General features: G+C 56.3%; 9 protein-coding genes across 9 annotated transcripts; 3 read left to right on the plus strand and 6 right to left on the minus strand.

Moving 5' to 3' along the window:
• Positions 1-296: 296 nt before the first annotated feature.
• JN550_000902 (uncharacterized protein) lies at positions 297-4,187 on the minus strand (the record flags this gene model as incomplete). The annotated part of the gene is made up of 6 exons (XM_049321049.1): positions 297-372; positions 446-2,863; positions 2,923-3,013; positions 3,111-3,144; positions 3,942-3,966; positions 4,039-4,187. 6 exons carry the CDS (start codon positions 4,185-4,187, stop codon positions 297-299), a joined length of 2,793 nt encoding a protein of 930 aa, XP_049176808.1.
• A 2,493-nt stretch (positions 4,188-6,680) lies between these two features.
• On the minus strand, positions 6,681-9,916 carry JN550_000903 (uncharacterized protein; the record flags this gene model as incomplete). Its single annotated transcript, XM_049321060.1, has 5 exons — positions 6,681-7,622; positions 7,675-7,819; positions 7,878-8,068; positions 8,125-9,683; positions 9,742-9,916. The coding sequence occupies 5 exons, from the start codon at positions 9,914-9,916 to the stop codon at positions 6,681-6,683; spliced, it is 3,012 nt and encodes a 1,003-aa protein (XP_049176809.1).
• A 957-nt stretch (positions 9,917-10,873) lies between these two features.
• On the minus strand, positions 10,874-12,498 carry JN550_000904 (uncharacterized protein; the record flags this gene model as incomplete). Its single annotated transcript, XM_049321071.1, has 3 exons — positions 10,874-11,088; positions 11,148-11,564; positions 11,616-12,498. The coding sequence occupies 3 exons, from the start codon at positions 12,496-12,498 to the stop codon at positions 10,874-10,876; spliced, it is 1,515 nt and encodes a 504-aa protein (XP_049176810.1).
• An 864-nt stretch (positions 12,499-13,362) lies between these two features.
• JN550_000905 (uncharacterized protein) lies at positions 13,363-14,732 on the plus strand (the record flags this gene model as incomplete). The annotated part of the gene is made up of 3 exons (XM_049321083.1): positions 13,363-13,425; positions 13,510-14,159; positions 14,210-14,732. The coding sequence occupies 3 exons, from the start codon at positions 13,363-13,365 to the stop codon at positions 14,730-14,732; spliced, it is 1,236 nt and encodes a 411-aa protein (XP_049176811.1).
• Positions 14,733-16,146: 1,414 nt separating this feature from the next.
• On the plus strand, positions 16,147-18,111 carry JN550_000906 (uncharacterized protein; the record flags this gene model as incomplete). The annotated part of the gene is made up of 1 exon (XM_049321094.1): positions 16,147-18,111. One exon carries the CDS (start codon positions 16,147-16,149, stop codon positions 18,109-18,111), a length of 1,965 nt encoding a protein of 654 aa, XP_049176812.1.
• A 770-nt stretch (positions 18,112-18,881) lies between these two features.
• On the minus strand, positions 18,882-21,040 carry JN550_000907 (uncharacterized protein; the record flags this gene model as incomplete). Its single annotated transcript, XM_049321105.1, has 4 exons — positions 18,882-19,157; positions 19,216-20,237; positions 20,303-20,912; positions 20,972-21,040. 4 exons carry the CDS (start codon positions 21,038-21,040, stop codon positions 18,882-18,884), a joined length of 1,977 nt encoding a protein of 658 aa, XP_049176813.1.
• Positions 21,041-22,153: 1,113 nt separating this feature from the next.
• On the plus strand, positions 22,154-23,087 carry JN550_000908 (uncharacterized protein; the record flags this gene model as incomplete). Its single annotated transcript, XM_049321116.1, has 2 exons — positions 22,154-22,224; positions 22,358-23,087. The coding sequence occupies 2 exons, from the start codon at positions 22,154-22,156 to the stop codon at positions 23,085-23,087; spliced, it is 801 nt and encodes a 266-aa protein (XP_049176814.1).
• Positions 23,088-23,542: 455 nt separating this feature from the next.
• Positions 23,543-24,465, minus strand: JN550_000909 (uncharacterized protein; the record flags this gene model as incomplete). Its single annotated transcript, XM_049321127.1, has 2 exons — positions 23,543-24,244; positions 24,382-24,465. The coding sequence occupies 2 exons, from the start codon at positions 24,463-24,465 to the stop codon at positions 23,543-23,545; spliced, it is 786 nt and encodes a 261-aa protein (XP_049176815.1).
• A 1,674-nt stretch (positions 24,466-26,139) lies between these two features.
• Positions 26,140-27,136, minus strand: JN550_000910 (uncharacterized protein; the record flags this gene model as incomplete). The annotated part of the gene is made up of 2 exons (XM_049321138.1): positions 26,140-26,891; positions 26,953-27,136. The coding sequence occupies 2 exons, from the start codon at positions 27,134-27,136 to the stop codon at positions 26,140-26,142; spliced, it is 936 nt and encodes a 311-aa protein (XP_049176816.1).
• Positions 27,137-27,473: the final 337 nt, after the last annotated feature.

Raw genomic sequence — 27,473 nt, forward strand, 5'->3', positions numbered from 1 at the left:
CCCTCGGGCATTTGAGTATTTGATGAAGCCTATCAAAGAGGCTGGTATTCCATTGCATATTGCAGAGTGTTAAGCAAGACAGTGTAGCAACTCCAAGCAGCAGCCACCGCATGATAATCTCGAAGCAAGACCGGTAATATCGCTAAGCCGTACACCCAAGGGTGCCCCAGAGGTCCCTCCCCAAGCTCCAGAACAGCAGCCGTGATCTTGAGCACCTAGGTAACGCCAGGCCAATGGTAAACAAGCAATAGATATAGATACATTTTACCCGTCCGAGTCCGTGCTGGCGTCCGCCCCTAGCCGCTAGTTCCGAGTCCCATGTCCAGGTTCGCCAGGTTCACATCGTTACCGTTAATACCAAAGAATTGGAACCTAAGGCAAGTTGATTAGCAAATAAACTACAAGCACCGGTATAACCACATCTAAGAGCCGGCATTTTACTTACCAATCCTCAACGTTCAGCGTCGCGGGCACCGGTGGAGCAGCCGCTGACCCGGTGCTCCAGCTGTCGCTAGGACTATGACCGTCAGGTAAGCCCTCGACTCCAGCGCCTTGCCACATGTTGCCAGCTTGTCCCTGGAATTGTGCGAGGTTGGGTTGTAGCATGCCATTGTTCTGCAATGGACTGCCACTCTGACCCCGATTTCCTGGTGGGGGACCACGTTGATATTGCCCCCCTTGATTCTGCTGCATTTGTGGCCCGTTCATGCCTTGCAATTGTGCCATGAGATTAGGATCCAGACTTTGGTGTCCCTGTTGCGGTGACATCTGTGGGAACTGTGGGATTGCCGTATTCTCTGGAAATAGCTGATCCGGCTGGAAGTTCTCCCATATTGACTGAGACAGATTGGGAGAGTTTCTGGTAACCAAGTATAGGTCGGGAGGCGTGGCGGGGACAGAAAACGACGGGTTGAAAGGGGTTGCTGGCCTGGTGTGTGGTCGGCTATTGGATCCGCCCATGAACGTATCTCCAGCTCGCGCATTAGGAGATGTCACAGGCGGGCCCATTTGCGCTGGGTTTTGGTCGTTCTTCGAATGGGCCGGTGTCTGTGGCCGCGATCGCTCGTAAGACTCCTGATGTGTTGGCGTGTTTGAACTGAAGTCAATGGCCATCTCATCGTATTTCCTCTTAGCAACCTCTTGTGGTCTCATCTGCTGCTGCTGCTGCTGCTGCTGCGCTAGTTGCTGTGCCTGTTGGTGTTGCTCCAACTGCGCTAACGATTGTTGGGCTTTGCGATGCCGCTTGCCAGCAGCCTTTTGAAGACGCTCTTCGTACGACCGATTCCCTAGAATGGCCTCAAACAGCGTATAGACCATTTTGCCCACCAACCACACCTTGGAAACATCCTTCAGAGCCCCCATACAGGTACGAATGCGGTCATGCGTGACTTGCTGGATCGATGGCACGGGCGATCTCATCTGGTAAACGTGCATGATCAGTGCAGAAAACAAGCTGTAGTTGATAAATGCCGGACAGAAGCGCAGCTCGTCGTGGGCTGACAGATTTTCAATGATGGAAGTGATCATGCCAGCTGCTTGAAAAGCGATGTTGCGCGACGGATATGACGAGTCGTCAGGGAACCTGCTGGCATAATGGCTGTTTGGCGGCATGTGGGCGCGGTGCAGCAAACACAGAGTAGTGTAGTAATTGGCGTGCAACAGAGCACTCCAGAAGTGATGTCGGGGCATCTCCCAGTAGACAATCTTAGGGCAGTTTTGTAGCCAATCTGCCAAGGTCATGTCGCTGTGAGTAAGGTCGATGGCATTGCGCTGGCGGCCCTTGGATGCCACAGAATACTGCTGTGACAGAACCAAGCCCATGATCTCACAAAGCTTGACGTATTGCAAGAAGAACTGGACATGGATAGGATCCGGAGGATATACGTTGGCAAAATCTCCCTCGTCCTCGATAAAATCATCCTCAGTCAACATCTCGACATCCGAATCGTCCAGATTGATGTGAACCGGACGACCAAGTGCCACAGCAACTGACCGATCACGGGTGAACAGAGTCCACCAGATGCGCTTCCATAGCCGCTTGTCAGTTTTACTGAGCTGGGAATCCTCCACGGTTCTATGCATGCCGGACCCCTGGGCGACTATAGTCGCAACTCGGCTCCAGTAGAAGACGTTTTTGGTGACATCCTCCGGCCCTTCCCAATACCAACCCATCAAGATCAAGGACTGAACGATCGTTACTCTATCATCTTCATAGTTGGCGTCGTATAGTGCTTTCGCTCTCTTATAGAAGGTAAGTGCGGCCGGTGTGGTGGAGCCATTTGCGTCCATGAGTTGCGAATTGGTGCAAACCCTCGAACCAGCCAGGAGTATCGCTTGCAACAGCAGCAGAGATGGCGGGTTTTTCGAGTCCCGGTATTGCTTCATGAATCGAGACCGATTCACGACTGGGACGATAGGGTGGACCCATTTGAAGTAAGACTCGATGAGTTCATCGCAAAGAGATCTCGGTGGCAAAAGGAAAGCTCCTCGTTGGTGGAGGATATCGATTTCGATATTGTCCAGTTCCGTGAGCCTCGCTCTGGAACCTCTCACGTTGTCCGGTAAGGGGTAATGCACAACGTCAGATGACCCTTGGCGATCGTGGACCAGTAGGGTCAGATTGGAAGATTCTCCGAGGAAAGCTACTCGTCCGGCTTCGGTGATCGGGGCCCTAGTGAATTTCGGCTTCATCACAAGGTCTACATAGGTGCTATTGTCAACTTCCTCTTTCCTGGCCTGAGCTTCGGTTAACGTTGTAGCTGGGGTACCTTCAGACGAGTGGTAGACGGCAGGCCTCGCCGGGAAGGTGGTCGACTGTCCAGCCGGGGCGGGGGATCGATCCTCGATGGCATCACCGCGCTCGCTGAGAAACACTTTTAAGCTTCCAATTCCGCCTGTAGCAATGATAGGGGTTCGGCCTACCTGTCTGAATCCCTTCCACTTGCTCCATTAGGCTTTTTTCTCTTCGGTGCTGGGATCTTGCATTCAATCTGGAAGGCGACGCAATTCGTGCCTGTGACATTCAGGAGTCAGTGGAATGCTCCAACGACCAATCATACTTTTGTGGTGGTTGAACAAGGCCGCCTAGGATTCGGGGAGCAGTGGCTTACATGGTACTCCGAGACTAGCAGCATCACATCTGACCTGTGAGCAAAGTCAATGGCATGGTTCTCCTCCGTTTTGAGGCGCCCGAGGAGTTGTCGTTTCTGCCCGCGCCTATCGTGCCCCCTGCCTGGATCGCCCACCCTCGCCGATAGTCGTTGCCAGTGTGCCGATGGCGCCAATTTGCGAAGCCGAACAGCTGCGGAGAGTGCACTTTGCGTGTCGCCTCCCAGGAAAGGCGACAGCTCCCTCATAATATTAATAGGTAGTTTCGTCCTGATAGCCATATTCGATTTTGATCGCTCTCACTCCTGCAGCTTTTGAGAGCGCCCGCTGCCTGCAAGCCTTGGAAGTTGAACACGAGGCATTGTCTTCGACAGTATGCAATCAACGTTTGCGGGGCTGCACAAGAGTAGGGTCGGCTGGCTTAAGCAGTATCGTGGCTGGCCGGACGGTGTTGCGACGGGTGGTCGAGGGATGGGCGATGCAAGAGGAGCACAGGCAGACACGAAACGACTCCTTGGCATCGGGTAATTTTGTATTGAGGGATCCGGGGATTGCTGCATACCTTTCTAGCATGGCAAGTCTACATATGCAGGGTTTGTCAGTCAGTAAGCGTCTTCTAATCGCGTAGATGCGCGGCGCCGTGATGCGCTGCGATACGATGCGATGCGATGCGATGCGACAGAGTGGCAGGGCCGAAACGAGCGGCAGACCGAGGTGCCGAGGCACAGATAGAGGGCTTCACGCACGCAGCGGCGCAGATAAGAGGGAAGGGGGGCCCGCGGTCCCATGGCAGCACGAAACCAAAGCAGGAAAAAAAAAGAAAGGGAACATACCTCGCAAGCTCTCGACGCACGTTGTCTGTATGGGAAAGCAGACAATTAGCACGAGGTCATCGCCGACCAGTCTGGGGGGTGGGCAGCTGCTGCAAACCTTCGAAAGCTGGGCGCCCCTTGGGCATTCTGCGTCGACGTTGTCGCGCCGGGCGGTGTTGTCTTCGTGCCATTAGCTCCTGGCTGCTGCGCCGGCGACTGCGAGTTCTGATGGTTGCCGCCGGCGGTCGACGACGTGTCGACATCCATCTTCGCCGCTGGCCGGGGGACGATTCTCGGGACGGGGCGATCGTGTCGTGTCGTGTCGTGTCGGTTCGGCGTGGTTTTTTTTGGAAGCGACAGAGACGTTTCGTTTTCTGTCGGGCAGGACTCGGTGCGGTGCGGTGTCGAGTTGAGTCGAATCGAGTCGTGTCTTACTGGGCCACTGGTCTTTAGCTCGTTAGGGCCCCTGGCTGCCTGGCACTGCGCTGTCCCCAGCGAGCAAGGTTTAGCAGCACTACCCCCTAGCCAAGCAGGATGCACTGGCTCCTCGGGCACCGTGACCGAGCAGACACCAGCGGAACCCCCGGCACTTCGTTTAAACTTCCCGTACGCCGTCACGCTTGGCCCTCCTCCTCAGGGCCTGCCTATGTCGACCAATGCAGAGCCGTTGCGGTGACGGTTCTGTGCGCCCCCTATCCTGCGTAAAAGAGCCCGTTCTATTCGCAGTAGGCCCTTGCGCGCGCGTATGTGAGATCATGCAGTATTCGTAATCAAAACCGCGCTGGCAACCGTTGGCGTTGGCGCTGATGATGGCTGCAGGCGTTGGGGTGGCTGGTGGCCATGTAGGTACCGCTAGGCAGCTCGCTATGCACAGCGCAGAGGTCCTGATAAACTTTCCCCAGTCTTGGCTTGAGGAATATGCAGCCAACTACCTACCTGGGTACATTAGCTAATTGCCCAGTTGCGGCAGGTTTGCGAAGGCCAAGATGGCGATAGCTACGCCAAGTTGCGCTGGGCTGAGCTGCGCAAGAAAATAGTTGATAGAGGCCTCTTGTCACACGCCGGTCGAGAAAGACGCCTGCGGTTCCTCTTCAACAGGAAACATCCGAAGATGTGGACCGTTCGGAGTCTTTTGCAGATCACAACCTGCTTTAATGGACTATTGGACTCGATCGCAATAGCATCGAAATCACTGGGGGCAGCTGGGGAGGTGTGGCGCCCAGCGCCTCCACGGAAGCGCATCTGGGTCCGCCAGCGAACCCACCGCTGCGCCTAGCAAATCTCACCGTGCCTTTGCATGTGATGCGTGATTGTCCGTAGAAAGCGGGATGGATGCACCTGCGGCAATGCTCCGCACCCCGTACATGATGGAACCCCATCGCTTTAGGCCCGGCCGAGTCCACCGTCCGCACTGTGAGAGGTGATGTCAGGCGCATAGTCCACTCCCACTCCCACAGCTGCAGCAGCAATGCGCTGAAGGATGCATCCCCAAGGCACGGGAATATGGAGGGCGTGGAGGGTACAGCATCTGGTTCGGGAAATGGTCTCCGTCGTCCACTCTTCGGGGCATCGCGCCTTATCCCAGCTGGCCCCAGAGAAATCCGGGGGACGCTCAGGCACACCACTTCGCGGCCTCTAGCTCACTTGAGGCTAGGAGAATGCAGCCCTGACCGACTCTCTCCGCATCCAGCCCAGGACGCCTCCGTCCACTCGGGCTGCTCTAAGAGCCCGTGGTGTGTGAGAGTTGGCAGGTGTCCAGTCGCGATCGTATGATGTGCCGTCAGGTAATCAGATCCGGCCATGGCTGACGGGCCACTCGCATCGCGCATTAGGCGCGTCGAGAAGTACAGGACTGCTCTGCCCGTCTGTCCTTCACCTCGCCGAGTTCGTCAAGGGAGTCGTCATAGTGAGACCACAATAGACAGACCACCATCGCCACTTTGGGAATACTTCCTCTTGTGGGGGGTTATACCGGCCTTGGTGCAAGAGAACCGGCCGAAATGAGGCTCATTCTCGTGTCATGGCCTTGCATCCCGCAGCATACCTACATCACCACGAATGGATCATGGCTGATGGCGTCGGAGATTGGGCCGTAGCTGATCCAATGGGACTTCTGTGAAGTGGCATATACGTGCCTCCTTTCCAAGAGAGGCAATGGCATTTTGTGACGGTTGGCCATGAGGCTTGCAGTAAACCTGGATTTGGCTCCTTCGCCTTGAACCAAGGTGGAATCCACCCACCTCTGCCACGGACAGAACCGGGGAGGACATTGGTCTTCTACACCCTCTTTTTGGGCTTTGGGAAACTGTGCCTTGCCTTCGGGATGCGATTGGATCTTGTGACTATGCTACTAATGTCTCATGAGACTCGGCAACCCGGTGGAAAGGAACCTTGCGGTCGATCTGCTGGAAGGAATCGCGGGGGAGGGGCAGCTTGGTTACTAGTGGAATCTGGGGAAGATGCCTCGGCTTTTTTACACCCAAGAATCGCGACTACGCGCGTCCGGACGCGTTCACATGCCTGGCCAGCTTCTTCCTGAAAATGAGCCAGTGGCCTAATTTTTCCACCGATTTCAATAGGATAGAAATGCAATGCAAGCACCCTATCCGTTTACGGCGTAACGAACGTGTGTGTGTGTGTGTGTGTGTGTGAAAAGCGTGATCTTGACCCGCTAGTAAGAAAGCAAGAATACAGGCAGAACGTCTTTCAAAGCATAAGATGATTTATTAGCTAGTATTTGTCGTAGTATCCAAGCGATTACTACGTCTGTTCCCCCGCGACTGGCTCTTTCTCCTTAGCCTCGCCAACGACTAATTCAGCCACAGTATCCATCGCCGCGCCGTTGCCATTGATCGCGCGCTTCTGGTCAGGCGTGGGCTTGCCCTTGTCGACTTTGATACCCGAGATAAATATAGCACTGACACCCTCCAGCGCGGCCACGAAGACGCACAAGAGGCTCGCAATGACAAAGTGGCTGATGGTGGATCCGATCTCCAGCCACGAGCCCTCGTCCTTGACGACCCAGAAGAAGTAGAGCGTCAACACGTCACTGAGCGCCATGGCGACCATGAAGAGCGCCGAGGGCGCAACGCCTAGCCTCTTGTTCAGGATGCCCAGGTTCGCCGAAATCAGGGCGAATGGAATCATGATCTTCAAGATGAGCAACGCTCCTTGCGAGATGGGGTCGAAGACTGGCTGGAGCCGAGACACGCTCTCCAAGCTGAAGCCTGAGACGGAAGCCACGTTTCCTGTGCTGAAGAATGCCGACTGTAGTAGCACGAAGAAGAACAATGCCACCCTCGCATCAGAAAGCTTCAGAGGCCTGAAATCCGACGGGACCACAGAGCTTGTGGGTTTCGTTGCCCCATTGGACCCCGTATGCTCTGGTGGAGATGTGGCAAAGATTTGACTGTAATGCTCCAGGCGGACCCAGCTGAGGAGTGTGATGCAATACGCACAGTAAAATAGGCCCTCATATGAAATCGTGAGGATCACGAACGTAGGCGCAAATGTGAGGAAGATGACTAGAAGCCGATGGAGGTAGTGGTGGTTGGGCTGGAGTCTATGCGCCAGGGGCATCAGGAGAGATATAACTAGCGTGAACCAACCAACCACGAAGTTGCCGCGGGGCAAGCCTTGCTTTGCCTGGAGTGAAAGGGCGCTGGAGCGTGTCACAAACATTGCCAGTAGGGTGAGACCGATCTGTGAACCAGTGAGCACGGAAATACGGATGAACAAGAGAACGCGGCCTTACTTGAATCCCAATCAGAGCTCTGGAAATGTGGTTTTCCCTCCTCGAGGATTTCGGGGTTGATGCGTCAGAGAAGTCTGCCAGAATTTTCTCCTCAAATACAAGATATGCTATTCCGACACCAACCATAACGAGGCCTCCAAGCAGGCTGTTTCGTGTCAGTATTTGCCGTATTCTATTATGTAGGAACAGCAGGGATAGCTTACATCAGGGTGACGTTCTCTGTCTTCATGGCCGGCGGCAGAAGTGTGAACGTGCTCATAACCAAGCAAGAGACAAACCACGTGGCAGAGAGCACGGCATGCTCTTGCAGGAAAGATATACCGAGGACTGCCGGATATATGGACCCTACGCAGAAAAGCACGGTGAGGATCTCGCGATGGATGTAGCCAAGTGCCTGCAGATTGTGAGTAGGAAACCTTATAGAATCGGATTTAAATAATCAACACGTACCAGAGACTCGATAATTCCAAGATAGGAAACAGCGTTGATGATCAAGTTCAGCACTTTGCCTCCCGACTGCACGTGTCCAAACAGGGCCTGGCGGCCTTTGGCTAGACTTTCGCGACGGGCGTAGACCTCCTCCCAGAAGAATACAGGAAAGAATGCATAGGCGTAGTAGGTCAAGGGTGAATGAGAAGAAATGAAAGAGGCATATAGGGTGACCAAGACGGACGAGAAGAGCACGACACCAGCAGGGGAACGGCTCGGCTGTGTTGTTCCTTGCAGCACATGGAGGTCGATGACGGTGGTCAAGGCAAAGCCTATCCAGCCAATGTATCCAACCGTGATCAAAGCCCGCAGGAATAGCCAATCATATGTCTGCAAATACCTAAGGCCTTCTAGGCCTAGCTTGATCAGTACTGCTGTTTCTTCGATGGCTTCCTCGTAGTTGCCGGCCTCGATAAGTCCTTGGATGGTCTGCAAACGGTCTTCAGGAGCTTTGGCGTTTGCGCCCAGCGGTTTGTAGGCCTTGTATCTCAGTTGGGTCGTCTTCTTGCTGACTTCCTTGATACGATACATCTCTGAAATCTCCTGTGCGTTCACCAGATATGCTTCTGCCTTCTCGCGAATGGTCCCGGACAAGTACGACAGTGGAAGCTCTCCAACAGAGTTGGCAGGGAATTCGACGCCAACCAGATATGCCATCAAGGCTGCTACGTCGGCTTGGTGAACATCATGTCTCTTGATATGGTCAAGGTTCCAGTCCGAGGAGTAATCGTCGTGCCCTGGAGCGACCGAGCCCTGATGAACCACGGGTTTTGCGACCCCTGAGCCCCAGGTAATCAACGGGGTTCTTGTATTATCGGGATGGCCATCTCCATGGCTTCCAAAGTCACTCATCCCATGATCAGCCGTGAAAACGAAGGCCGTTCTGTCGTCTCCATAGAATTTCTTGATCAATTCAGTAATCTCCTTTACACCCTGGTCAACAACCTTGATGTTGTTCAGGTACTCTTTCGAATAGGGTCTGTATGAATGCCCAGTCGTATCCAATCCAAGGAGGTGGAGAAAGAATACAATCTTGTCTTGTTTCAGGGCCGCGTTCAAAGTCTTGTTCCTCTCGGCCTCGGCGAATAAGTCCTTTACGTGGTCAAAGACCCAATGATCCAGGTGCACAGCGTCCTGGCTGAAGTCCTCGAATTCGGCATCGTAACAGTATGCATCAATGCGGCCCGGTGAAGCTCCCTTTTCGAACATGGGCAGGATATCCGGGCTACCCCAACTCCACGTATGCCTGCTCCGGTTGAACACGCTGTCGAAGTTGACAGGATTTAGCTTCCAGCCGGTCGCCACTGCGGAGACATCTTCGTAGAGACCCGCGATCAGAGCAACGTGGCCGGGTCGCGACTCGGTGGGGACTCTCGTGTGCGAAACGCCAAAGGTGCCATGTTCCAGGACGCGCGAGCGGAGGAACGGCGCAAGAGGCCGCGGGGTCAGATCGGTGTCCTCGGACTCAGGAGTGGGATCGGGGAAGGATTGGAAGGCCTTGTCTGCGCGTAGTCCATCGCCTGAAAATGACTGGTTAGCTTGAAAGCAAAAGCTATGAGGAGGCCTGGAGCTGCATACCAACGAACAGGACAAGACGGTCTGCCGGTGCTTTCGCTCCCTCGGGCCGGTTTAATTCAAACAATTGCATGCCAGAAACGATGGGGCTGACAAAGTAGATGTCGAATATGGAATAGATGTACACCAGGTGAAATACCATGGCAATGGCCAGGAATCCGACCCGGTTGAGCGCCATGGCGTGAGACTCTCGGGAGGAGCTCGAGACCGGGGATTATCAAGGACGTGTCGTCGTGGGATGCTAAAACGGGAGGCGACGTTGCTCAGGAAAAAGTTGCACCCATCCGTCTAGATGCGAAGAAGCACAGAGCGGACGGTTTTATGAGGCAAGAAGAGCCGCACAAAGTTGACGTTGCGCCAGCGTGAAGGACGTCAGCAACGGGAAGAAAACGAATGTAGATGGGCAGCTCCAAAGGCCAAGATTCCTCGTGGACACTTTTCCATAGGTCGCATCGGAAATTATTATTAACGTCAGTTGATCCACGTGGAGCCGTCCGTGGCTTCCGGGGCGTCGACGGGGATCAAAAGCACCTTATTGGCCCTGTTTCTCCAGGGGCTCAATGCACGCTCCAGGCACTGGGCTCTTTTAGTGCTGCAACTTGAGTCTTCGCTGGCCTTCGTGTTCCAACCTTGATGGCTATACTCCGTAACACAGCTTGTAATAACGCGTCATGCTCTGCGGGCCCATGGCTTCTTAGTTACCTGTTTGGAGACCCGGATGTCTAGCAATCCAGTGCCAATCAGGGGACCTCGGTGCAATATTATCATAATGTACATTCCGGGACTTATTCTGCTTTCGGCTGCGCAATGGATATTTCTGCGCTCTTCTTAGGTAGCCTTGAAACTGCTTGCTTGCTTGCTTGCTTGCTGGACGGGCCCATCCTTGCCAACCGGGGCTTGCTTGATCAGACATATACTTTCACCATTTCATGATTGTTGGTTCTAGAATTGCCAAATTAAATGCTTGAAAGCAATGAACATCTCGCCTCCAGACAGAGAGCGTTTCCATTGAAACCTCATCTACCCATACGGCCACCCCGTAACTCCTCATTTTCTAAAACACAGCTCGAAAGCAAAGGGTATCTCTCAGACAACATGCTGGCCACTCCGATCAAAACAAGGGGAACACTGGCACCTAGTCCAGCCTTTCGGTCAGGAACTTCATGACGCGGGAGTAGAACTTTGCCGCGTGTGGCCTTGGGAAAGTAATTTCCTCCGTCAAGTAGTCGGGCAATATTTCCAGCAGATCCTTGTCGCGGCTCTCGTCGAGCTGAGGCAGATACATGACTTGAACCTCGTCCAGGTCATCTGTTTTCTCCTCGCGGAAAAGGATGAGCTTGAAATGCAGTGCTGCAGAATTTGTTAGCAACTTCTTCCTCCATGGTGACTTGGTACAGGGCAGTCCTTACTTCCATTTCTCCCAGTCTGGAGACAGTCATACACGTCGTCGTCGTTTTCTCTCTTGAACCCGCGGACTATGAGGCCAGTCAAGTCGGCATAGAGGTCTTCTTTCATCTGGGCCGACTGGACAGCCGCCTCGGCATTGGCGAGCATACGGTTGTTGGCAGTGTTGCCCTTGATGGCGCTGCTGGGGACCTTTGCATTTGCCGCCTCCGCAGCTCGTGATGCCGACAGCCTGGTGGAGAGCGTCTTGATTTCCGTCTTTGCCGCGGTGAGAGAGCCTGTGACTTCGCTGACCTTGGTCTGGAGCTCTGCTGCGCGGTCTTCGCATGCTTCTAGCTGCTGCTTCAGGCGCTCGCCCTCTTTGGCCAGTTCAGTCTGCGCAGCCAACTGTGCCCTCAGCGTCTCAATGAGTTCGTTGGCGGCTACAAGACTAATTAGCTTCTGTCCATAAATTTAAATAAATATGGGCTTACTCTGTGCGCGCTCCTCCCCTTGCTTCTTGAGCTTGTCGTAGTTGCGCTCAGCTTCCTTGACTCCCAGCTCTCTCAAGTCGCGATATTTCAACTCGAGACTCTCATACTTGCGCGTCAACTCGCCAATCCGTCGGCGTAATGACGGATCGTTGAGCTCTGATGTCGAGGAAGCCATGGGCCGCCGGCTGGCGCTGAAGGGAACGGTGTGATGTTGGGCCCGACTTGCGCTGAAAGGAACTTGCTGCATTGAGCGACTGGCACTGAATGGCATGATAGGATGCGGCAGACGTTGAACAGAGGAGGGAATGTGCTGGGCATAAGCTGGCAGGTCATCAAATTGCTCGTCCTCGAGCCCGTCGTCGAATGTTCCGATATGTTGCGTCTCAGGGATCTCGAGCTCGGCCTCAAGGTCGTCAAAATGGTCAACCTGCTGTGTCTCCGGGACTTCGGTCTCGGCAGGCGGGGTTACAGCCTGTGCCTTGGGCTTGCGGCCCCTCCTAGCGGGTTGCGCGGCAGGCTCTGGCATTTCTGATGCATCGTCGCCAGGCTCATCCGAGATCTTTGCCGCCTTTACGCCGCGCGGACGGCCACGGGCTCCTTTGGGCTTCGCCGCCAAAGTGGAGGCGTCGTCGTCGTCTTGTTGGTGCGCGTCGGTGTCGTCGGGAGCTGAGCGCTTCTTGCCCTTGGCCTGGGTCATGTTCTCCCGCACGTTGGAAGGCTTCTCTGCCAGAGGTTTGCGGCCGGCAGCCGGGGGTCTGCCTCTCTTGGCGGGAGGCATTTTCTGTATTGTCTTCGGGCGTGCGGCGGATTCCAGAATCTCTGATGAGTCCTCGTCCTCCGACTCGACGAGTCCAAGCAACGCTGCGGATCGCGCCTTGGACATGGGTCGTCTTGTACGCGTTGTTCTTGCCCCTTGCGACGACGGCAGGTGAATAAAGAGCGGCACTTGCGCGTAAGATACCGATTGATCTGTTGGGGCCAGCAATTCGCCGTGCACTGGGTGTATCCGCAGCTCGGAGGTCTAAGAAAGCCTATCTCGTAGGAGGGTTGAAGTGTCGACACGTGCGGAGCTGAGAGGGCGCGCCTCTAAATGGTGGGATGACGGGGAGAAAGTAAACAAAGCGAATTTTAGGTGGGCAGCTCTGATCCTAGTCCAGGTCTGCCCGCGTTGCAGCACGGCCGCCCAACCCAGCGGCCCTTTGCGCTAAGTGTCCAGTGCCTACACAGCAGGCCCCGGTCGAAGTGTGCCCCCCTACCTAGGTAGTAGATCCTGCCCCACCCGTCCACGGGTCCCAGTGCCACTGCATCAGACCAGCAGACCAGGCGGAAGCTTGACTGGAAGCACCCGAGTTAGGTACTGTAACATATCACAGTACCCTTGACAGGCCGCCAACCCGCCGGCAGCCCTGGTGCCCAGCCGCTGGAACCCCCCCAACCCCCCCCCCGGCTGGAGCCCCAAGCCAGTCGGGCGCCAGGCCCAAACAGCCGCGCAGTGGCGTCACTGTAGAAAAGGAGCGCAGGGCCTTGACACATGCCTGCGCCTGCGTCTGCAATCGAGTCCTCGGCATTCATTGGCTCTAACCTCACTTTTTGCGCCGCCCAATCACTGCATTTCCGCCGTGGCGGCACTCGACTTGGCTCCAACTCACGTTCGCTCGCCCATCTGGTTTGGACGTTCCTTGGTCCCCCTTCCCATCCACAAGGACGCGAGCAAATGCTTCCTAGCTGGTTGCAGAAATATCTCGCAATGGGTGACCGAAGGCGAGCCGGTTCCGACTACATATGGGACCTGATCATCTTCCTGGGCATGGTATGAATGACCTCTTCCTCCACCACTTGGTGACTCTGGCCGTGTCCCGTTGTGTCCTGGCTAACGACCGCTGTCCCTCTGCAGACCGGCACCGCCTGGTTTCTTACCAAGAACATTGTGTCGAGCTTGCAATCCACCCTTGCCGATCCGGAGAAGGAGAAGCAAGAACAGGCTAGGATCAAGGCCAAGGCCAACCTCCAGCGACTACAGAGACCGAGAGGAGCCGACGACGGCGATGAGTGCGACCCGAGTACTGGCGCCCCGCGTGGGCCGCGTATAGAAGACCTGCAGCTCAACGAGTACGAGAACATGGTCGCCCTCGAAGTCGTTGCGCCTGAGGACATCCCCGTCGGATTCGACAGCATAGGCGGTCTGGACGATATCATTGAGGAGGTCAAGGAGTCGGTCATCTACCCCCTGACGATGCCTCACCTCTACACGCAGGGAGGCTCCCTCCTGTCCGCTCCCTCCGGAGTGCTCCTCTACGGTCCTCCCGGGTGCGGCAAGACCATGCTGGCCAAGGCCGTCGCTCACGAGAGTGGCGCGTCCTTCATCAACCTGCATATCTCGACCTTGACCGAAAAGTGGTACGGAGATTCCAACAAGCTTGTCCGCGCCGTCTTCTCTCTGGCCCGCAAACTGCAGCCCGCCATTATCTTCATCGATGAGATTGATGCAGTCCTCGGAACCCGGAGAAGCGGCGAGCACGAGGCGAGCGGTATGGTTAAGGCTGAGTACGTCGACCCACGGCCGGTTTGGGACTCCTTAGCTAACGTGTTACCAGATTTATGACTTTATGGGACGGTCTGACGTCGGCCAATGCACGCGGTGCCCCGGCGAGAATCTGTGTACTGGGCGCAACCAACAGGATACACGACATAGACGAGGCCATTCTGCGCAGAATGCCCAAGAAGTTCCCCGTCTCTCTACCAGACAAGAGCCAAAGACTGAGGATATTGCAACTCATTCTCCAGGACACCAAGACCGACCCCAACAACTTCAACATCGAGTACATTGCAAGAGTCACGGCTGGCATGTCAGGAAGCGACATCAAGGAAGCCTGTAGGGATGCCGCCATGATTCCGGTCAGGGAGTACATCCGCGAGCACAAGGCAAGCGGCAGCGCCATGGCGAGCATCGACCCGAAGCGCGTCCGAGGCATGAGGACGGAAGATTTCTTTGGCCGGAAAGGTGGAGGGCAGATTCTGATGAAGAACCACAGCCAGGCCAAGTCGGCCAAATCGTCGAGCGACGAGTATGAAGACGTTGACGACGACGAGACACCAGCCGTCCAGCAAGTTGCCTGAGGGATGATCGAGGGCCAGCGAAGGTTAGCTGATAGCAGCAATTGTTATATAGGCGCGGCGTTTTCGGGCGGGCGGTCATTGGTCTGGGCCATCATTTGAATCATTGGCATCTCGGGTTGCAACATAGACTTGGCTAGCAATACCACTCTATAGCACTATTCACAAATGGGAACCGGCGCCACTTTGGTATGGTGAGGACTTGCAAGTACACTTGATGGGGAATCTGCTGTGTCGTCCCGGCGCCACATGTCTCATGACAAGCAACACGGGTTGAAACCCGGCGTGGGAACCTGTTGGGAAACAACCACTCGTATTCGCCTTGGGCCAGTCATCGTACTACCGCTTGGAAATCTGCTTGAACAGATACAAAGGACAGAGCTGGTGCATGCGAGTCAAGCATATCTAGCATGTTGCATCATGCGCGCAAATGCTGGATGCACTTGCGAGTGATGCCCCAGATCCATTGTCACCCATGATGGAAGCGTCTAAAAATACTCCCGCTGTCCCGGGAGGCTCCAGTGCAGCAGCACTGCATAACGGTACTGATTAGCGGCGAAGGGAGCAATACCATGGTACCTAGGTAGTATGATACCATCCTTAGCTGCGTGAGCTAGCGCTGAACCACCTGCCACCAATTGACGCTCTGGGTATCCCCGGGTTGCCGGCAGGCGTCGGGTGGGCCTAATTAAGTCATGTCCAGTAGCTTTTAGTTAGCATGCACTCGCTGGTTGACATCTGCGTGCAGGGGGAGGCCTGGCGGGTTATCCGTCTCCTCAACCGTGACCGCAGCGCATAAGCCCGCAAGCAGCGTCTGAAGGGAGAGAGATGGCACCACAGGACGGCCCCAGGTGATCGGGTCCAAGACAGCCTCCCTCATAGATCTTGTCATTGCCAGCCGGACAGAAACCCCCAAGAGAAAGAAAAATCCAGTCCTCCCGACCTTACCTGGGCGCTGCTGGGTTCCAGGTTTCACCAAGTGCTCTGGCGCTCTCCGAGTGCCGAAAGCAAGATTGGCCAATCCCACCCCCATCGTTCTCGGCCTGCTCTGCTTTAATCGCTCCGGTTTTCCCAGCTGGGGTCCGTCGTCACCAACGACTACCTCCACGTCTCCTGATTCCTGGCCCAGCCCGCGATAAGCTGCCCACGACGACATCCACGCAGACAGAACCCTACCTACCTCGCTGGACAGCGCTCACATTGCCGACCAAGACGGCCACCCACACGGCAACAAAGGGCCCGCGTTTCCGTCGCCAACCCAGCAATCCCCCAGCTCGCCAACGTCGCTATTGTTCTCGACCGCCCGACGTTCCAGAGCTTTGATGCTAGTAACGCATTCCAGCCGCTTCGCGCGGGACACCAGCCTTAGCCCTGTTGGTCACTCCCGGGCGACGACCACCTCCTCTTCGCCTTGATCATGTCCGGCCTTAGCAGGACGACATCGTCAAACAACAACAGCAACAGTAACAGCAATGCCCCGTCCATGTCCTCCACCGGCCTGATGCCCGCCGGCGTCGATGCCGACTCAGGCCGCCCCCGTAACCGGAGGGCCACACCCAGTGCCGTCTCGGAAACCAGCAGGAATCCGTCGACATCCCGCCTGAGCCCGGCCATTAGTCCCGTGCCCAGTCGGGGGGTCAGTCCCATGCCATCAGCCCGCCTGAGCAGCTCCAAGCTTTCCAACAGTGGCCGCTCGACGCCAACCAATGCCTCGTTTAGCAAGGGGCTGCTGGAGGGCTCCTGGGCTCCGAGCTGGACGTCAGTCCAGGACTTCGCCTCCTCGCTGATTTCTGGTGGGGAAAGCGGCTACAACAGCGAGAGCTCTCGACCGAACAGCAGGAGCGGGAGCAAATCACGCCAGAAGTCGTCTATATGGAAGGGCCTGGGCGGTGGAGGAGGTAACAGCAGTCGAAAGCTGCCGGATAACTGGGGCCCGCCGCCTCCCACAAAAACAGCACGACCCAAAGCCGAAGACATCGCCGCAGGGTCGCTGGCGGAGAGACAGGCGGCCCTCAAGGCCATGAAAACGGCCAGTGTGCTCGAGAGCTATGACGGAGTCAACGGAGGGCTGGATGTGGCTGGAAAATACAAGAGGAGGAACTCGGACGAAAACCTGACGAGGACCATGAGCGAACCGATTGTGGAGGAGCACCTCGTTTACCTTCACCACGTGCAACCGAACGATACCTACGCTGGTGTGGTGCTGCGGTACCGATGCCAGGAGCACGCCTTTCGAAAGACAAACGGCCTGTGGTCTCGCGACAACATCCAAGTGAGAAAACACCTCATGATACCCGTGGATTCCTGTGAGGTCAAAGGGCGACCATGCGATCCCCCAACTTTTTACAATCAAAAGGTGGACCACCTAGCAACGACGCCGCAGCCTGAGAGCTTCATCCAGAGCGGCGCCACGGACTCTGCGCAGTCACAAGTTCTACATGACGACTTCTTCAGCTCGCAGCCGCGGAAGAGCCAGTCGCTACCAGAGGAGGAGCAGCCCTGGACGCACGTCCGCTGGGTGAAGATTGATTCCTTTCAGCACCCTACGGAAATTGTGAGGGTCTCCCGGAAAGCCATGGGGTTCTTCCCGCCGAGAAGGAAGAAGAGCATACACACTGTGTCGACCTTTTCCACGCCCCGGCAGTCTCTTGATATGTCTAGGAAAATGACGGCTGATTCTAATGAGCCGGCGCTGGACAGTCCCGGTGGCATATCATTGCGGCGCCAAAGCTCGGTCAGCGGCCGCCCGGTCGTAGGCAGCCTGGGGACATCCCCGTCAGTGGCAAGGAGCAGAGGAAGTAGCATCAGTCAGACAGATAACATGCCCGCCTGGATGAGGAGGCCTGGCGGCGTAGGATCGATGAGTCGGACCGTCAAGGCGCCCGGGCCTGCCAAGGACTACTTCAACACCTGGGCCAATAGAAGGCTCCCCAAGGGCTTCAACATCGACTCGATGCCGTCCATGTCCGTCATGGGCTCCGAGTCGGCGCACTGGGGCTTCGCGAACAAGGGCGACGAGGACGTGCCACGGGGCATCGTGGAAAGCCCCTTCGAGGACGGGCGCGACGCGGACACGGTCAACAACAAGCAAGGCATCGGGCTCGAGCAGGCCGCCGCGACCATCGAGACGTGGCTGCGCGGCGCGTGGGCCAAGCGCCCGACGACCCCGAGGCTCGGCTCCAGGCAGCGCACCGCCGAGGACATGGACCTGATCGAGCTGACCGACACCAACAGCGACGACGGCCGGCCGCGCACCCCAACCCTGCGCATGCCCGAGGCGAACCTGCTCAACTCGGGCTACTTCGGGTCCACGGCGCGCAACGACGGCGACGGCAGCGTCCGTGGCCGGTCCCTGGGGCCCAAGGGGAAGAAGACGGATTGAGACTCGAGCAACAAAGCCTTGCCAGGGCGGCGCGCCGGCGGTTTCTTGGTTCTGCTGGATAGACGAGGCGGCTGTTTTCCATTCCCCCGGACTGGCTCTGCTGGGTCTCTGGGGGCGGGCGTTGTAGGACACATTCTGGCTTTTTCACCGCCTTTCTCTTTTCCCTGTTTCTCTATCATCAATCACGCCAGGGAGGAAGAGCAGTCGGGGGGCGAAGCCTTTCTGTATATATTCACATGTATCATTTTCGCTGCGGGGGGCGAAAAGGGGTCGGGGTAGAGAGGAGGGTTGACGACCGGCACGGCCGTCGCACGCATCGTACAGCACAGCAGCGGGTTAGCATTATTTCTTCATCTTCTTTATTTCTGTTGTTATCGGGTATCGGCGTCCAAGTACGCCTCAGGATCCATCGAGGCCTGGGAGGCAGGCTTCCAAGTAATCCAATATAGAATGGCCATGATATCTCGCCGCTTTACTGTGATCCCGTGTTGAACGAACACGTAGCTTACCCTGAACAAAAGTCATGTGTCCTGGGCCCAAGGAAAGAAGCGTGGGCTGCTTCTGCCTAGGGGCTATGAAGACCCCCTGAGCACACCCACTGAGCGCAAATCTGTCACTTGGAGAGCCCCGGATGCTAGCAGTATTGGAGGATATGCCCGCCCTAGTCCGCAACGGCAGCGTACCGGTGCAGACTCTGGGCCCTGGCTGTCGGGCTCGTATATTTTATTTACAGATAGGTATGGATAGATGTACATTACGCTAACGCTGGCTCAGCAGGTCCAGACGCCGACGATGCCGTCCTGGCGGCCCTCGATCATGTAGCCCTCCTTGATGCGCACGTGCTCGACGATGGCCGGGGTCTTGTTCTCCTCGGCCTGAGTGATGCCGGCGCCGCAGTCCCACTGCCGCGACTCGAGCTTATCATACACCTTGACCACGTCCTCCTGCGCGGCGCTGACGATGCGCCTGCTGTCAAACATCATGCTCGTAATGGGGTTGTCGTAGGCGTAGGCGTCAAAGATGGAGCCTGTCCGTAGATCCCAAATCTATGATTTTGTTAGCACAAGCCAGTTCAACCATGGCCGAGAATAGGCTACTACTCACTCTGATACTTCGATCCAGACTGCCTGTCACCAAGTGCATATCGTCAAATTGCAGACATGTCACTGGCCCAGTGTGCCCGACTAGACTCCTATGGACTTGGCCACTTCGCAAATCCCAGAGTCTCACCATGCCGTCGGCTGTGCCGCAGGCCAAAGCAGAGTCAAAGACCTGCAGGGCGCCAACAAAGTCCGCAGGTCCGGAAACCGAGCGGCCAGTCTGTCTCCAGGCACCCTCGGCGGAGCCCATGGAAGCGGAAGCCTGTGCTGCTGCCCACATGACGTCTAGCGTCTGGATACAACGCCCCTTCTCAAGGTCCCAGTGCCGAATGGTCTTGTCAGCCGAGCCTGAGACGAGAACGTCGCCTCGGAAATGAAGAGCCGTGACCTCGTCAACATGCGCTTCCAAGGTGAACATTGGGCAATCAGACATGGTACCTGCTGGGGGCTCGACAGGTTGATCATCCGGGTTCTCGAAAGCCATACCGTCCTCCTCCTCGCCGTCCTGGTTGCCTTGTGGGTCGTAGTGCGCCTTGCTCAGATCCCAAAGCCTGATGGTGGCGTCCACACCACCGGTCGCGAGAATGTTGTCCTCAACCTGCAGTGTTCTCACCGATGCTGTGTGCCCCTCAAGCACACCTATGCAGCGGCCGGCGTTGAGATCCCATACCTTGACCGAATCATCCATGGCGGAAGACACCATGGTTCCGAAGGGATGGTCAAAGTCGATGGCGGTAATGTTGTCCTCGTGAGCCTTGATCTCGCGGATGGCCGTCCCAGGCTCAAAGTGCTCATGGAGGATGGGCATGGATTTGCGCCTTATCACCTTGTGGCGCTTAGACTTGGAAGGGGTACTAGAAGCCGAGGGGAGTTTTTCGTAGATGGACTTGGACATGAACTCGTCGTTGTCCTGGTCCAGCACCAGGTCGTCATCGTCGTCGTCCCTTGTGGGCGTGTCTGCTGCTATCGACTCTGCCTCGTCTACCAGCAGTTGGGCGTCCTCTATCCGGCCCTCCATGTCGACGACTTTGGATATGTTAGCTCATGACAACCCGCCGTATGCAGAAGCGTAGTAAAAGAGGGCCACTTACTATCGTGTTCCAGCAGGGCCTCCTCCTGTTCCAGACCAGCCAGCCGGTCCAGTATGATCCTGCGCATGCCTGCCAAGTTGGCTATCTTGTTGTCAATCTCCCTGATCTCGGAACTGGCCATGTTCTTCCGTATGCCGAGCATCTCGAGCTCGTGCATGAACGAGGCCCTCTCCTTCTTGAGCTTGTGCAGGTGCTGGGGGCTGTTGGGGGTCGAAGGGGCATCGTCGATCATCTTGCGGCCCCTGGACACGCGCCGGCGGTGCTTCTTGCCGTCGTCCGACAGCTCGGGGAAGCTGGCCTGGAAGCCCTGAAACAGCGAGTACGAGTTGTCGATCTCGGGGATGTTCTGCAGCATGTCGTCGGACAGGTAGGACAGGGCGCGGTTCTGGATCTCGGAGGTGGAGAACTTGGAGCGCACCAGGTCGGTCGGGGTGGTCTTGGCCATGGAGAACATGCTGCGCTGGAGGTTCGGGCGCTTCATGTGCTTGTGGACCTCGGCCATGGCGCTGGAGTAGTGGTTGGCGGCGGAGGGGGACTGGTCGGTCAGGGGGCCGACGAGGTGGCTCGCCGTGGCCGTCACCTTGCGGGTGAAGTGCTCGATGCCCCGGGGCTGGACAGACATTAGTTATCTCTTGCGGGTGGGGGAGCGACGGGGCGGGCTCGCGGTACCGAGAGAATGGAGTCCTCGCCCATGGAGGCTTCATCGTGGTAAGCATTGTGCAGGTCTGTATCGTCCATACGACTCCCTCCTCAATGGGCGGTAGTTGGAGCTTTGTGTGGATTGCGAGGGCGAGGGCGAGGGCGAGGATGAGGGCGAGGATGAAGGCGGGAGCGAAGAGGCTACGGTAGGCGCTGGTGGTTGAGAGGCTGTAGTCGATCCGTCGATGCGGCGGCGATAGCGTTACCCGTGGACGCGCGACGCAGCTCGTCGTCACTTTTGGATTCGAGCTTGCTGGTTTTGGATTAATCCGTGTGACAGACGTTCAATTGGAAGAGAAAGGCACGAGCCACAAATAATAGTACACACGCGACCCGTCCATCAAGCAGCCATTTGACCAATAGGGAGCCTCTCATTCTGGGCCTGGGCCTGGGCCGTGGCCGTAGGCAGTGGGCTCAGCCGGCCTACCTAGGTAGTAGTGTACAGCAGCTCACTGTGGTCCAGTATAGCTAAGGTCCAGTAGCTAAGGTCCAGTAGCTAAGGTCCAGTAGCCGTGGCCATGTAGCTGCTTCAGCAGGCCCAGGTACCCAGCACGCTCCAGGGCTCTCGGTCGGTGCTCGACGGGGGCTGCAGCTGCACTGTTGCGACATGGCAGCAGGGGGGAGGTGTTCCAGTACCGTAAATGCCATGCCACAAAACACCCGACCCTTACCTGGAAGGTCGCCCTGCATGCACCAGCCAGCCAACCAGAAGGTGCCCTGCGTCCAGGGCTCTCTGCCTCACGGAAGAGGCATGGACTCGGACTTGTCCAGCGCGCTGTGCATGCTCGCGCGGTGCCAGTGCAGGTCTGAACAAAGACGCGCATGCGCTCGCCCCAATTGAATGGCAGACAACTCGATTACTGGGCAGCGAAAGTGCTGGATTGCACCGATGGACGACCTCGAGACACAGCAGATGCGACTATCAGCCCGGCAGGGCGAGGCCGGGGCGGCGCCTAAAAATCATAGGTCGCCCGGGGCTCCCACTGCCGCCATCCGCACCTCACCGTGACAGTTTCTACCCGAATATCGGAACGGTGACCAACCAGTTTTGATGAGGCCCGGCCAGCTCCCTCAATGAACAACCCCAGGTCATTACCCCGCGATCAGGATACCCCCGCGCCTTCAATCCGGTACATCACCAGTAATTTCGCCATGGACACAATCATCGACTTGTCCGACGCCTCCAGGGCCCTGGACCTGGCCAACATCCGCTTCCAGCTCATGTGAGTATTAGTGCCCCCTCTTGTCTTGGCGGCACCACCCAAACGGAGAGATATCCCGTCAGAAATTGAAAGGACGAAGAAGAGGAACCGGAACCAGGAGATACCGTGAACCGCATGCTGACCTGTGCTGCAGCCGGCTGGAGGAGACCATCATCTTCCACCTGATTGAGCGGGTGCAGTTCCCCTACAACAAATCCATCTACACGCCGGGGGCCATCGAGATCGGCCAGGAGCCCGGCGACAGCTTCATGGACTGGTACCTGCGGAAACAGGAGGAGCTGCAGGCCCTGATCCGCCGCTACGAGTCGCCAGACGAGTACCCCTTCTTCCACCAGACGGCTAAGGTCAAGCCCGTGCTGGCGCCCCTGGAGTACCCCAAGATCCTGCACGCCAACGACGTCAACGTCAACGACAAGATCCGCCAGTACTACGTCGAGACCTTCCTGCCCGGCGTGTGCCCGGACTTTGGCCGCGAGGACCGCGGCGAGTCCAAGGAGAACTACGGCTCCTCGGCCACCTGCGACATCGCCTGCCTACAGGCCATCTCGCGCCGCATCCACTTTGGCAAATTCGTCGCCGAGTCCAAGTTCCGCTCCGAGCAGGACCACTTCACCGCCCTGATCCGCGCCGAGGACCGCGACGGCATCGGCAACGCCATCACCAAGCCTGAGGTCGAGAAGCAGGTGCTCAAGCGCCTCAAGCAGAAGGCCGAGACCTATGGCCGGGACCCCGCCGCCCACGGCAACGGCGAGGCCACCAAGTCCAAGATCGACGCCGACAAGGTCGTCGAGATGTACGAGCAGTTCGTCATCCCCCTGACGAAAGAGGTCGAGGTTGAGTATCTGATGCAGCGTTTGTTATGAGCAAGGCTTCCCCAGGAAGGTTACGAACTGGGATGAGATGAGATGAAAAAGAATATGTAGATGCTTGGGGCCCATCGATATAAACCAATAACCAGGGATTAGATAGATTTCTTTGCCTGGAGACGACAAAAAAAGAAAAGAGGATGGTATTGCTAGACCGTTGAAGGAATAGCCAAGTTTCTGTATTCCCCCAATCTAAGATTCATGACGGATCCTCCTGGAGGCATATGCAAGATAAGCACATAGCGTTGCCTGACCTGAGAAAACCAGGGCTCAGCGTTATAGGGGCTTTCAGCCGCAATCGTTACTTATTGCGTCCGGTGAAGCCGTCACTCGTAGTGAGCGAGCGCAAGGTACCGTAAACTAACCACATTACACGCAATGCGTATCACTACTAGCTGTTTTCGTGAACAAATTCTATTTAGCTTTCATTGTCTCTAGCCTTCGGTTTATCTTCATGACGGAGGGCTTAAATATTCATTCATCGCCTTGATGGCGCCACCAAACTTGCCAGCCTCTATCAGGATCAGGTGGCCCTTGGACACGATGCCCATCTCCTGGAAGGCGCGCTTGCTGTCGGCGACGGCCTCGTCGTTCTTGGTGAAGGCGTAGCTGCCGTGAGCCAGGGCGTGCTTCTGCAGCACCTCGTCCTCCGGGTGGAAGTAGTAGGTGGCGGGCTCGGCGACCTTGCCCTTCTTCTTGCGGCGCTCCTCGACGTCGAGCGTCGACTCGACCTCGTGGTACGTCTTGGACAGCACCAGGTAGTGCGAGAAGACGTACGGCTCCCCGTCCTCCACCGCCGCCTCCACCTCGTCCGCCAGCAGGTTGTACATGGGCGGCGCGATCTCGGACGGCATGTTGATCAGCCGCTCCGACAGCACCAGGCCCACGTGCTGGCCCGACGCCAGCAGCTCCGGCAGCGCCGACAGCGACTCGGTCGCCTTGGCCTTCTCGCCCAGGTACTGGATGAGGTCCGCCAGGGGCTTCTTAGCCCGGTGTTCCTGCAGGTTGAGGGCCGTGAGCATGGCGTACGGGTCCGCCTCCTTGCCGTCGGTCTTGACGGTGGACCCGATGGTGGGCTGTGACAGTATCAGGTCCGCCAGGCCCGAGATGTCGAATAATTGTGAGTCGACATCGAGCAGCTGTCTGAGGAGCGACTTGGTGCCGTGAAAGTCGATTTCCGAGTCAAAGTTGAACCACTCAAAGTCGACATTCACAATGTCGAAATCCTGATATCTTCCGTGTTAGACCGCTCCTCTCACGATGCCGTCTGAGCCTGCGGCCTCTCACTCACTTCGTCGTCTGAGCTCTCATCCTCCTGCATCTTGTCCGGGTCCGGCGCCGCACCGTCGGCTTCTCTCGCCCTCTTCTTGGCCATCCTTGATGTGAAAATAAGTTGGGCTGTGGTGAAGCACTATGAGAGAGTAGAGTATTTTGTTTTGATTTTCACTTATGGCCACCGTTTCGACTCTCAATGGGGCATATCATAAGGTCCTCAGTAGCGTCACAGCCCAAAAATTCTAGATCCAACCCCGCACTAGCCCCATTGAGGTTTATCTTGATAAGATTGTACGCTTAATCGCATACTTGAACTCCAACTCCTTGTAAGGCCAATCCATGGATGCTGCGACAGACTTGGGTTGTCCCTTCAAAATGCATCCATGGATATTCTTGGTCTCGTTAAGACGAAATAAGCAAAAAATGGCGAGACCCTTTTGCTGTATCCCTCAAAGCAATGTGGGAGATCGGCTTGGGGAGTAGAAAACGCAATCTAGCAATCTGTGATCCGATACGGTCTCTTGATACAGATGTCGGCACCGAGTCCAGTGTTGATAACTCGAGTTGTCTTGAAATTTCAGGCAACTTCAAACTAACCAAAATTCTGCCGCTTGCGGAATCCGTGATCCTGCATAGCAAGTTTCCGGCTTGGCACGGCTATAGGGCTGGCCAGAAAGGTTCCAGACTTGCATCAGCCTGGTTCCATGGGACCCTGGGAGAGTAGATCGAGATGGGATGGTCACCATGCACTGGGCAACTCTAAATGCGTTGGCCCCCTTTACCGCGTTGCGAGACCCTCGGTACAGACGGCAGTGCATTTGAGCTTGAATATTGGGCCTTTACAGCTATCCCTGAAATTACGCGTTGGTGGGTAGCCCAGAGAGGCTGCCTGAAAACCCTCCGACGGCTGCCGGCTTCATAGAGGTAATGGGGTGCATAGTCCATCTTGCTAGTGATGTGGCTCACTTTAAGAAGCTGTAACTTAGGTCTGGAACCCCTTTCGGGATGCGAGACCGCCAGGAGAACCTGAGCACCAGTGCCGATTACCGGGGCTCTCGCAAAGCTTACGCGGCTTTGCAGCTATAACTTTCAGTACGCCTTTGCCAGCCGTGGAAAAACTCCGCAATGCATGCACGGTCAGTCTAGATCTATAAAAATAGTACATTTGCTGCGAGGGAGTACATGAGCTGTGCGGGCGCCAGGGCAGTTGGGATGGGGTGCTGACATCAAGCGGCAGCTCGTCTGCCTTTCAGGCTGTATAGGAGAGATCGGCAGGGGCCGGGCAAAATCCGGGGAAGTCCTGGGGTGTGCATGGGATGGGCTGTGTGGAAGATCTATGTTAGGGTTGCATCTGCCGAAAGCTTCTAGAAACAGTCTCACGATTAAGCCAGGTTGAAGATCGAGCCGAACACCCGCTGCAGGTCAAAGTGAATGGTGAGACTAGTAGAAATTTGACATTATTGCTAGAGCTGTGCCAGTGGGTATTCGTCAACAAAGTATTGCATAGCCCCGTAATCAACCCGCCTCAGTCAGTCGTGAAGACTGCTGTTGAACTCCGCATTTTTCCGTGCCATAGACCCTTCCCTTGGGCCGGTCAAACAAACGCCTCGAGTAAATGCTCCGCTCCCCGATCAGAGGGGGCAATACTATACACCCGCAGATGTAGTATTCAGACCGCAATTAATCCATGCAACCAAACGCTATGCAGAAATAAACATTACAACAAAGAGGCCCCAACTGGGTAGCCTAGCGTGCCGTCCTCAATGCAGCAGCTCTATTGTGGGTGTGCCTCGGAGGGCAGATGCAGGTAGCCTTGTGGCACCTCCTGGGTATTGGCGAAAGCTTCTCTCGTCTCCTGGCCGAGGAATTGATTAAAGCCGAAAGGTGTGTGCAGCTCAGACCTGGGTGTCTCGGCTGGGGTCAGCTGCAGCCCAAGTCCGACGACAGCCTCTCCAGAGCTCATTGGCTTGATGTGGTAGAGCCCACACTCCTTGGCCTCGAGAGCAGCATCGCTGTTCTCGTCCAACAGCTCCCGTCGTGTAAACTCCAAATCATGGCGGGCTTCCTGGATGTAGTCGGGAGCCATTAGAGGCATGATGCGGTATTCCAGCGCCTCCATAACGCAGCGCTCCGTAACGTTGATCTGCTCGCAAGACCAAGCATCAGCACCCCAGACAGAACTGAAATACTGTGTCGTATCGTGCATGTCTTCCAGGAACTTGTTCGCGATAATCAGGGCCGACAGAGCGACGACTTCGGGCATCACAGCATCGTCGCTTGGCGGCTGAATAGGCCCCGAAGGCATGGTGTGGCGCTTGGAGGCTAGCGGAGTCTGGCGTGATCGAGGGTAGGCCATGCGCCATCTGTTGCGGAACCTGGCGGGCAGGGCGTCGAGTATGCAGACAGCAAGGGCAATCGTGTCCATAGGTAGGTTGGCGTGACGGAGAATTGTCTGTACCACGGCAACAGATGGCGGCTCCAATGAAAGTCCCGAGGGTAGCATCCGGGTAAGATGCACAGCTGGGGCTACAGACAACTCCAGTTAGCAAGGCGAGATCCCCATAGACCGGAAAGGAACTGGGCATACCTAGAGACTCAACATCGCACACCTCCGCATCTTCTGCGGGAAAGCGGGGGCTTTGGGTCGCAGACGAGTTCCTGGACGAGGGCGGAGGAGTGGGGAGATTCGACAAAGGCTTGTAGAATTTCCGGAATCGTGCCTCGTCGAATTCAAAGCCGTCATTTTGCGAAAAGCTCTTGTTGTGACCCATCTTGAAAGGCGGTTTTGTCGTAGGTGCCGTACGTAGATTCTTCACGGGATGTCCAGCCAGAAACCGAAACCACTCAGGTACGAGGCGAAGGTGCTCCTCATACTCTGGCTACAAAGGCGTCGAGTACTTTTGTCGTCGGAGTGATCGAAAGGAACGTGACACGACACGATCCAGCGGTGGCTGACGTCGTTGCTGATCCCTCCTTGTTGGGTAGACTCGAGACCGAGGATGGGAGGATGGATGCAGCCCACGTCTAGCTTATATATGTTCTCGCTTGCAGGAGAGAAGCCGGACGCTGATGGAGAGAAGAGAAGGTCTGCCAGCCAGTAGTCGCACG

This window comes from Neoarthrinium moseri (assembly GCF_022829205.1).
Source record: "Neoarthrinium moseri strain CBS 164.80 chromosome Unknown scaffold2_Wmoseri_CBS_16480, whole genome shotgun sequence".
In the NCBI taxonomy this organism is placed as follows: Eukaryota; Fungi; Ascomycota; class Sordariomycetes; order Amphisphaeriales; family Apiosporaceae; genus Neoarthrinium; species Neoarthrinium moseri.